This window comes from Talpa occidentalis, unplaced genomic scaffold (genome assembly GCF_014898055.3).
Source record: "Talpa occidentalis isolate TD23 unplaced genomic scaffold, MPIMG_talOcc4v2.1 talOcc4.8, whole genome shotgun sequence".
Lineage (NCBI taxonomy): Eukaryota > Metazoa > Chordata > Mammalia > Eulipotyphla > Talpidae > Talpa > Talpa occidentalis.
Window position 1 is genome coordinate 103,591,965 of NW_023605194.1, and position 10,938 is coordinate 103,602,902.

Below are 10,938 nucleotides of genomic sequence, written 5' to 3' on the forward strand. Positions count from 1 at the left end.
AAGACCTAAACCTGACAACTAGAGGCTTAATTAGTTTCAAAGAAAAACTAAGTGAAAAAGGAGCATAAAACCAGATATATTCACCAACAGTGTGTCCTATTCTCTTGTGTTCTCTGGCATCATCCTTTCAGCACCACCACAGAACCTCCCTTCCTACCCCCTATATATGGTTTCTATCTGTGCTCCTCAAAAATGCAGTCAGTTTTACTATAATGTGACACCTAAAATCTCCTAAATCACCATCTCTGCAAAATCATGTCATAAAAACCAAAGGGATTATGGAAGAAATGAGGTTAGGGCACAGCACTCAAAACTTAGTGACACGTTAAAGAAAATCAGAAAATAATCAACATGGCAGCACAGTCTCACAGGGGTTAGACACAGCAATGGACCTTGGGCAAGATCCTAAGTGTAGCCTCTACAGTGTAGCCCTAAGTGTAGGGCTATAGCTCGTGAGTGTCAGCAAAGTGGTGGGAGAAGGAGTATCTGAAATTGGAAGGAAATGTTAACAGTAGCTGGGGGTGAGTGTGAGTAGAGCACGGCATGAACAGATCTCGAGGGTGATATTTTGAGTGGGTGTGTGCTGATCCACGTTGGCATAGGGAGAGTTGGTCCCCTAACCACAAGCTGCCTGCAGTAGAAACCTCAACAGATGATTCAGCCTCCCTTTTATAAGTCTTTCAGACCCAGCAATGTCCTAATCTAGTTAAGATCATCCTTTTCCCCCCTCAGATGCTATGCTCATTGTACCACCATATCCTTGGTTTGACTATTGGGTTCGTAATGAAGTGAGAATCAGTCCGAAACATTGTCCTTCCAGGAAGTGTGCACGTTGTATTAAAGGGGAGTTTTTAATTAAGAATCTTTAATTATGGGCCTCCCTGGTTGCACAGGTGGTTGAGCACTGCACTGTGAAGCTGTCCGCAGCCTCTGCAGCGTGGGTTCGATCTCGGCCAGCCAGGGAGCTACCCACATGGCGCAGCAGACCTCTCCTGTCTCGCCCTCTGCTCCCCTCAGCAGTGTATTTCGTCAGTCTGCCTGTTCTGTTTCCCCGCTCTGTCTCTGGTGAATCCTCTCACCCTCCCGCACATCTGGCCTGTAGCCCAGTTCTCGTATAAATAAATAAATCTTTAAAAAAAAAAAAGAATCTTTAATTAAAGAATATACTGCCAGAAATGTGCTCCTGGGCTGTCAGAGATATGTTAACTAAGCTGGCTCTGAAGGTAATATCTGCAGCCTGCCTTCCCATTTCTCCAGGGGCACCTCCCCTGGGGCAGTGTCCCTTAATGACTGTGTTCCTAAGCCTTGGGATCTGGAGACAGAAGGCCATTTATAACCATAAAGTTGCTTATAACTTCATTTCACAAATGCCAGCAACGTTTTTTTTTTTTTTTTTTCTTTGCCTGATTTTACAGCACAGGTCCCAGGACTAACCCAGATCCCCCCCATTTTCAAATCCTGTTGTCTTCTCTCCCCTTTCAGTGGGTCCCTCTTCTTTGTGTACCATCCTTGATCCCATCCCCTATATTTCCTCCTTCTATTTCAGGACCAACCCTTGTGGATTCTTCACAAACAAAACACAAGTATCTTCTTAGTCTCTCAATTTTCAATACTCAACTTTCTCAATTTGCTAACATTTAATTTTATTTCTTGGATTGCCTCATTTACAATAGTGATGCTAATAATTTACCTTTAATAACCAATTCGATTTTAATGCTTAAAAGGGAATTTTGGAGTTTTTTCTCTTTTTAATTTGAAAATAAAGACTGAACTTTTTTTGGCAACACCTAAAAATTCTACTCACTTTATTTATTTTGACAAATTGTGATATTTAAAGACAATGGTGTGAACATCAGTATTCAGAATTCTATTTAAATGAGTGGCTTCATGCATGCTGAAGAGGGAGACTGTGGGACCCAACAGGCTCTTCACCTTCCAAAAGAAAAGATACTGTTTCCCTTTCAGCAGAACAGAGGGAGAGACACTCCAGAGGTCATTTCAGGGGTTGTCAGCCTTGGGTTTTGGAAATCCTGTGGGTTTCACCAGAACTCACGTTCTAACCTGCCCTCTCTTCTATTGTTTTGTTGCCAAATAAACTCTGTTCACTGTTGGAGTGATTGATTGCTCTTGTTTATGGTCAAAATTGGTAAACTTGATTTGAATTTTTTTATAATAATGCTATCCTACTTCTGTTTTTAAACAGTGTGGTGGGTGCTGGGCCTTCAGTGTGGTGGGTGCAGTGGAATCAGCCTTTGCAATTAAAGGGGAGCCCCTGGAAGACCTTAGTGTCCAGCAGGTCATTGACTGTTCCTATGACAACTATGGCTGCAACGGAGGGTCTCCCCTCAATGCACTGAACTGGTTAAAGAAGGTAACTATTCTGTCAGCCTTTTGAACTCTTTGTTTGTTGTGCTTCTATAATGTGGGGAGATTTCAGACATTTTATTTTCATGTACTAGATAATGTTTTCAAGTTTGGAAGTAGAGATGCCCAAATCTTGAATAAATCAGATTTTTCTGATTGCTTCCATGCAAGTCAGTCATCTAGAAATCAATGAATAACAAATTTTACTTGAGATCTGTTTGTAGAAATTCATTTATGCTTATTTTTAATATTTCATAATAAAGTATGTTTTTTCTCCTCAGATACGTACCACCTGTCCCAGAAAGATAAGCATGTATGATTATAACTTCATGTAGAATTTCTGATGTTTAGGTTAAAGAGGACATTAGAAATAAGCTACTTGAGTTGTTCTCTAGGTAGATGGTGAAATGGGACTTAATAGGTAAGGCACATTGCCAAATCAGTAGCTGAACCAGAACTGAACCTTAAATCTTCCTCCTTCCCCTGGAGGACTTTACTCAATATAGCACAGTAGCCCTCACGGTCCTTAGAACACTCTGACCTTGTCCAAGGCACAGATTCAGTGATATGAAACAAGCCAACGAGGATGCTGTTGTGCTGTGTAAAGGGTTAACAAGCTATGGATAGTTCCCCGAACCTCAATATCTCTCCTTTGTTCATTTGCTCTGTTTTGTCACTGTACATCCAAAGTTGCTGCACACACATTATGAGCCACAGTGAATTGTGTGTCCTTTACCTTCCGCAAGCCCTGCATCCAGAGAGGGGGATTCTGTGTAGACAACTATAAAATAGGTACATGTGCCAGATGATTGACCCAGGGAGAAGTGGGTGGACAGAGTGCTTGGCCTGACCACTGCCTGTGCCTGGACCACTGTGCTAAGTGTTGGTAACATAGAACCAGAAGGCCTGGAAGGAAAGTGGGTTCCCACATTGTACTCTTATGAGGAAGCTGACCTGAGCTTATTTTCAGATCAATGGGGGTTATAGGGAAGGCAGATGCAGGAAAAACAGGATAAAAGAGAAAGAAATGTATTGACTCTAGTTGCTTAGGATGTTTAGCATAAACACCTAAAGGTTTAATTTCAGATCTTAATAACCCAAAGAATACCCACATGATGGAGATGCAGTGAAGGTGAATCTTAATTTGACACATTATAACAGATTCTGCTGATTTTTTAAACAATTGCATAACAGAATATTTTTGATGATTATTTTCTTTTAGATGAAAGTAAAACTGGTGAAAGAATCAGAATATCCATTTAAAGCACAAAACGGCCTGTGCCATTACTTTTCTGATTCATTTGCTGGATTTTCAATCAAAGATTATTCTGCATATGAATACAGGTAATATGGTATTGTATTTGCTCTCTTTATTCTTTTTAGGTATGACCTGTTGACTTTTCAGAATGAATAACTCAATTGAAGGCATCACTGTATACTAGTAATTGTATGAAATCTATTTTTTATTAGAGAGGCTAATTGACAATCACCATGGAATACTATGGATGTTATTTCTACTTATTTCCCCATGTGTCATTATAAAAGAAATAACTAGCTTAAATGAACATATTTAAATCCAGTTTAAGGTATAACTTATATTTACTAACTTTCCTTTACCAATCTTAGGTGTCATTATTAACATTAGAATTTCAGTCTTACTGTTGAATCAATCAAAACTGCTTTGTATGGACTATCCAACCAGTCTCAAGCAGTCTTCTTGTCAAAAATCTCTTTTAATTGAACATCCTCTATGTTCCTTGCATTTTCATGGGATTTCCTATAGTAACAGCATAAAGTGAAGCTTTTGCATTAGAAGCAGGTGGGGATGGGTGTATTCCTGGAGGTATATTATGTAGTATATTAATTTTGCACAGTGTCTATAAAAAGAGAAGTTAAATTCATGTGGTGACAGACTGCCTTACAACTCTCTGATACTGAATATCAAAGAATCCCTTGCTCCAGATGGTATCTACCCATGGGATCAAAAGGAAATCAAGGGTGAAATTGCATCTCTGCACAAAATGGAGCCACTTGAAATAAGCGTAAGAACGTCAGAGGGCTGGTGGTTGTCAGCACAGCTCCCATCTGCAACAAAGGCTCTTGGAGTGGCTGTAGGTACAAGAGAGCCTCATTGTCAAGGACAGCAAGTGACATGGAATCTATAATAAAAGGTGCAGGGCACTGAGTACATTGGGCAACATCTCCTTTGAGGATAAAGATAGCATACTTTTTAAAATGAGGAAGTATACTTCTGAAGCTAACAGTTCCTTGGAGTATAAGGAGAATGTGCACAAGAAGGAAGTAAATGTTCAAAATTGAAAAAGGATTCAGGTTATCCCTTGTCATGTGTAGCAAATTCAAAAATTTGGGAAGAAAACAAAGAATAACAGGTACTAGTCTGAGAGAGACAGAGAGAAGAGAGAGAGAGAGAGAGAGAGAGAGAGAGAGAGAGAGAAGATACAATCGTACTGGGCATGAAACATTATTGAACCAACCCTTGGATTAAGAAGGAAGAGGTCCTGATAAAATTCTGATAATATATTGCTGAGCCAGTCATGTTAGACTCCGCAAGAAGACTGGTTTTTATTCATTCAAATATTTGTTGAACAGTTTTAGGGTCTAGGAATTCAGCAGTGAACAAAACAGATAAAATCTCTGCCCTCAGGATTTTATTTTAATGATAGAGACAGGCTACAGACAAAGGAAATCAAAACATGTACAGCATATTTGATTTAATAATTTCTGAAGAGAACCAGATATAACCATGGGAGAAAGAGGAACCATGAGGAGAAGCGTGAGATGTAGACAGTCTTCAAAAATAGCTGTCAGGGAGATGTCAACAGCTGAGCCAAGGACATTTGAATAAAGACTTGAAGGAGTGTGGGAACTTAAGTCTTTATTCCAAGCAGAGATAGCAGTAAGTTCAAAGGCTTTGAGTCAGAAACATGCCTGGCATATTTATTTATTTAGTTAAACTTATTTCTGTTTTATTTAGTTCATCTGTTTGTTTTCTCTATAAATCACATATGAATGGTTTTCTTTAGTTTATTTCACAAAACGTAATAGACTCTCTTTTCATCCATGTTGGACAAAATATCCCCCTAGATAGAAACAATCTCCAGATGGACCTGATGAGGGATTATTTACTCTTTCAAACCACTCATCTACCATGGCTTGCTGTAGCAATAAATTACCAAATGCTATCTTAATGACCTGAAATACCAGCAACTTGGTTTCAGTGTCCTTCACCCACAATGCTGACCTTTGCAAATGTAAATAATGGTTTAATCAAATACTTTTAAGATTGATGGCCTCACTTGTGCAGAAAAGGCTATCATGTTCATGTTGAAAGGCTATGTTCATGTTGAAAGTCATAAATGTATCTTTTGTAGTCTTCACGATCTGGGATGACTTCTCCTGGCATCTTAATATTTCTTTTATAATATAATTATACTGAGTATCATAGAACTATAGTTACTACTTTTTGGTGATTCTTTCTTATAATTTCTGTATTTGTCATTCATTAATATTAAGTTGGCAAGTTTCTTAATTCTCACATGATGTGGCAGAGATAACTTCATATACCTAGTGATCCCTTGTTCCTTAATAGGATTCTTCTTATTTAGCTGGGTGTTTGGTCAGCCAACTCCAAAACTGCACTTCCCATTTTTTCTAAAGCTAGACTGAGTTCTAGCCAATTAGATCACAGAGGTAAGTGCAGAATGGAAAGTATTCTCAACAGAGATAAAGAATTCTTTCTGCTTCTTGCGATCTGAAATACGTATTAAATGGCTGGAGCTCGAGCAGCCATCTTGGACCATTTATTGACCTTAAGGATGGGGAAATCACATAAGAGAACAGCAATACAGAAGGAACCTGGGTTCCTGAAACCTGGAGTCCCATAACAACCCAGGACTGCCACTCCCAGACTTCTTGTCACCTCCATTGTTTGGGTCGTCTGTAACTGCAATCAAACCTATAATCAAACACAGTGTGAATAGATCATTTTTATAAAATATAATTACCTTAAAAATTAAACTCCTTAACCAAATGTGTCCTCTTTTGGTAGTGGCCAAGAAGATGGAATGGCAAAAGCACTTCTCTCCTTTGGTCCCATGATAGCAGTAGTAGATGCAGTAAGCTGGCAGGATTATCTGGGAGGCATAATACAGCATCATTGTTCTAGTGGGGAAGCCAACCATGCAGTTCTCATCACTGGGTTTGATAAAACAGGTAAGTGCTGATAGAACTCAATATATTGCTTTCTATCTTGAACTCTGACAAATCACTATCCTTTAAAATATTGAAATTTGGTCTTACCATGTCTTAGTCATCATAACCTTTACAACTTTTCAGTAGACTTCTAAGTATAAATACCCTCTCAGTGTTTTTGTTTAAATAAAGCATCAATTTTGATAGAAATTTTCTTTAAATTATGATAATTCTTGATTTAAATAACATGCATCATTTAAATTTAAAAAGGAAAATTTAAAATGATTTTTGAAAGAAGAGAAGTGCTTATTATTTTAATATACATATATAACATTTTTTTCTTTTTCTTAATTCCCTGGAAATGTGTGTGTGTTTTCAGTTTATGCAGTTCCTACGTCCATTAAAATGAATTGAAACATGTTTCCATTGAATGGAATATGACAATACAACTCAAGTTTGCTTAGCTAGTTTAAATTAATATTTTATTTTTAATCCTTTTCTTCGCACTACTATACTTATCAAGAAGTAAACTTTAGGGCCTCCCCTGGTGGCGCAGATGGTTGAGTGCCGCGCTGTGAAGCTGTCCTCAGCCTCTGCAGTGCTGGTTCAATCCCGGCCAGCCGGCGAGGGTCCCACATGGCGGGCAGGCCTCTCCTGTCTTGCCCGCTGCTCCCCTCAGCAGTGTATTTCGTCAGTCTGCCTGTTCTGCTCCCCACTGTCTGGTGAATCCTCTCACCGTCCCACACATCTGGTCTGTACCCCAGTTCTTGTATAAAATAAATAAACTTTTTAAACTTTAAAAAAAATTAAAAAAAATTAACTTTAAAAAAAATTAAAAAAAAGAAGTAAACTTTATATAGACATGCATTCACAGCAAGTGTTGAGTTCTTCAGGGTTTGTCAATATTCTGTGTCTTGTAGGAAGTACGCCATATTGGATTGTGCGCAACTCCTGGGGAAGCTCGTGGGGAGTGGATGGCTATGCCCATGTCAAAATGGGCGGTAATATCTGTGGTGAGTCATACATTCACACTTAAAATGCAGGTCAATGTCAAGGAAGAGAGCCTGAATATATAAAAACTGTAGAAATGTCGAGGCCATGGTATGCTTCCAATGTACTCAGATTTTTTTTATACAATAATAATGTTAATCCTTTAACTGATTGATAAAGACACTGTTTTAAAAAGAGATACTATTGCATATAATCCTGTTTTTTAAAAAAGGGGAATTTTAGGAAAAACAAGTATAAGACAACTTTATAGATAAAAGTAATAAGTTACCAGAGTTAACTACTTCAAGAGCCAAATAAACATTCAACTTAGAAATCTGAACTTCTCCAAATATATCTCCTACTTTCAGTTTTTATAACTATGTGAATTATCTTAATTTGGATGTTATAATATCTGCTAAAGGATTGTCAGGAATCACTTTTTCATCAACTGAAAATACATGAAAATCTAAGCCTTAGGGTTGTTTCTGATTTTATAGGTCCCTTGTCACCTACAGAATTCTAGCAAAAAAAAAAAAAAACCATTGAAATTGAAGCTTAAGTAAATATTAAGCAAGCTCTTTGATAGAATTTTTTTGTTAATTAATCCCCAACCAAATTTTAAAATCTAGTTTTTTTTTTGTATTCTAAAAACTATATTCTAATCTATATTCTAAAACTGGATCTAGAAAATCAACATAATTCTCTGTTGAACATAAAACTATATGGCATTTGAGAACAATCATTTAATATCTTATTAAAATTATATCTAACATAGGTACAATGTTTTAAAAATGAATAGAGAAACGGAAAAAAATCTTTGAAAATATGAGAACTTATGTTTTGGCTCGATCTTGTGATTACTATCCAATCATTCCATAAAGCAGTATCCCTGAGAGTTAATAAATGGTGTGTCCTATCACCTCATAAAATATTTTTCACAAATTATTTATTGATGTGAATGATCATTGCAGAAATCTTTTAGCCAGAACACTGACAACTCAATTAGGTTCTGCTTTCTAGCATCGTTGGAGGCTTTTACATTGTTGGAACTTACACTGAGAGCCTCTGTGACTAATATTAAATTATTTGTCAAAGTGATAGTGTCTGGATCTGGGCTGAGGAGTGGCTGTTTTCCAAGTGCTGGCTGGAAAGCTGCAAGAATATAATTTAGACTTTGATTCATAATTGCCCCAATTATGACTCTGCATCCGCCACTACCAGTTTTTCCCCACTCCTAGCTACTAAGTGTACGTTGGGATAATTTCTCTTCCCTACCTGCTTCCCAATTTGAGTTTCCAAAGACCTACCTGGCTAGTAATTATACAGCAATCCAAATCCTTCTTGAAAGTATTTCCTGAATTACATACTTGATGATGATCACATTACTCTCATGAACAGCAGTGCCAGGGGGATGGCATTCCATGGCCCCAAGAGATTGAAAAGACATAGCTAATTACAATGAAATCCAATCTTCAAGTAGGTTCTTTATTGCTTTTGCCATAATATTGAGATCTGTGTTTTTCTGTGCTAAGAAAGTACTGCACACTTGTGATTTATCTTTTAGTAGATATTAACTCTTTCTGAATGCAAATGAATATTATTTTCATTTGCTATTTAAAGGCATTTAAAGAGGAAATGGATTATTACTAAAATTTCCCTTTTCTTTTTCTCTTTTTTTTTTTTTTTTAGGTATTGCAGATTCAGTTTCTTTTGTATTTGTGTGAAAGAATAAGCCAATCAAGAGACAACTACAACCCACAAAAATTCTTTGGCCTAGAGTATTTAAACTAAAATGCAGAATGTTCCTTATAGAGGGATGGACAGCCAAAGTCAGTGGGAAGAACACCAGCACCTACGTGAGGCATAAAACCTTTAGAGCAGTTCTCACACCAGAGTAAGGTCAGGTTAGGAGATAGTTTAGGTCTCTTTAATTTAAAGAGGCTATTACTTGGTCTTGTTTGCTTCTTGCTTTTGTTTATTTTTTAATTATTTACTTCCTGTAGAATTAAAGAAGTAATAAAAATGTATTTCCCATTGTGGGATATAATCACCAGGCCTCGTTTTCCCCTATATACAAGAATCGTCAACCAAAAATTATGTGTACCTCTCACAATTATATTAGCCTCCTCTGCATGGGAAAAGCATAAGGATTTTGAAATACCACTTGCTTTCCATCAACAGATGGTGCCCAGCCTTGAACTGTACAAAGGCCATGTAGAAAGAAATCACTTTTTAGCAGAAAGTTAACCTGATTGAAATTATATGACCAATATGGTAAATGTGTGATAAGAAAAACTCAAGAGGTGTTGCCAGAGAAGCAAGTTATTGTTTGGAAATTTTCCTGGTTAATGGGATCCAATAGATTGTATTTCTTGCTCTGTTCTCCCTGCCTTAGAGAAGAGTGAATCCCACGTTCTCCTACTGTCTTTCTCTTACTCTTTACTAAAAATTCCTTTTTTCCTTGTGGCTTGGATACCCAGGCTAAAGAAGCAAATTCCATTCTTTACTTTCCATTTCTATTTTATAACCATCTATTTGCTCCTTTGTCTCTTAGCCTCTATCAATATCAGGAACTCACATTTTTCTCCCTCCAGTCATTTATTCACACCACTTCTTTCAAAGTCCAATTTCATTAATCTGATGTATCAGCCAAAAGATGAGTTTCCTGTTTTTCCAGTTTTCTGTTCATTTTTCCCAGACTCCCCTCCTGCCTAGTTTTTTGTGTTTCCCTTTGACTTTTCTCTGGCTTCTGCTTCTTTATGCCCATGTTCCTGTTTTCATAAGTCATGATAAAAGACAGTGTGAGAATCGTAGGGTAGAAGAGCGGATCTTCTGCTGAATGGAAGTAATACAACCATATTGATAAGTTAATGGAAGAAAATCATATCAAACACTAGATATGTAAATATTTTCTAAAATTCACGATGGCTTTCTAATGTAGACTGTCTTAACAAAAACAAAAATTTAAATATACCAGCAACCACTGAACAAAATTGAGGACTTCTATTTTTCCTCACACCCATGCCCTTCATCCATCTCCTTTATTAGAAAAATAAAATTTTAAAAAACTGTTGACTCAGGTTTAGAAATGTCCCAGAAAGACAAGTATTTATATTAAAATTGATAAATATTCTAATTATCCAAGTATGCCAAAAGGATCTATGCCCTGGGTATTCTAGTTGTGTTTGTTTACTTATTTTTGTGTGATATAAATGCCTCATGATACTCATTTTCAAATGTTAAAGAATTTTTTTAATTTCAAAGTGATTAATATGTCTCGGCTCTTTTGATGCCATTTTATAATAAAATAACCTATTTTTGACTTAGGGTTGAGAAGAATTTGTTCATAAGTGTATGACTTTCCTTTGTCAA

The 10,938-nt window shown here is 36.9% G+C and overlaps 1 protein-coding gene across 1 annotated transcript in view; it reads left to right on the forward strand.

Moving 5' to 3' along the window:
- CTSO (cathepsin O) overlaps positions 1-10,888 on the forward strand; it is a 237,158-nt gene extending 226,270 nt beyond the window's left edge. The window contains exons 5-9 of the mRNA XM_054690108.1: positions 2,204-2,371; positions 3,587-3,708; positions 6,434-6,597; positions 7,497-7,589; positions 9,256-10,888. Coding sequence (XP_054546083.1) covers positions 2,204-2,371; positions 3,587-3,708; positions 6,434-6,597; positions 7,497-7,589; positions 9,256-9,290 — 582 coding nt within the window. The 3' untranslated portion in view covers positions 9,291-10,888. The remainder of the gene's footprint in view (positions 1-2,203; positions 2,372-3,586; positions 3,709-6,433; positions 6,598-7,496; positions 7,590-9,255) is intronic.
- Positions 10,889-10,938: the final 50 nt, after the last annotated feature.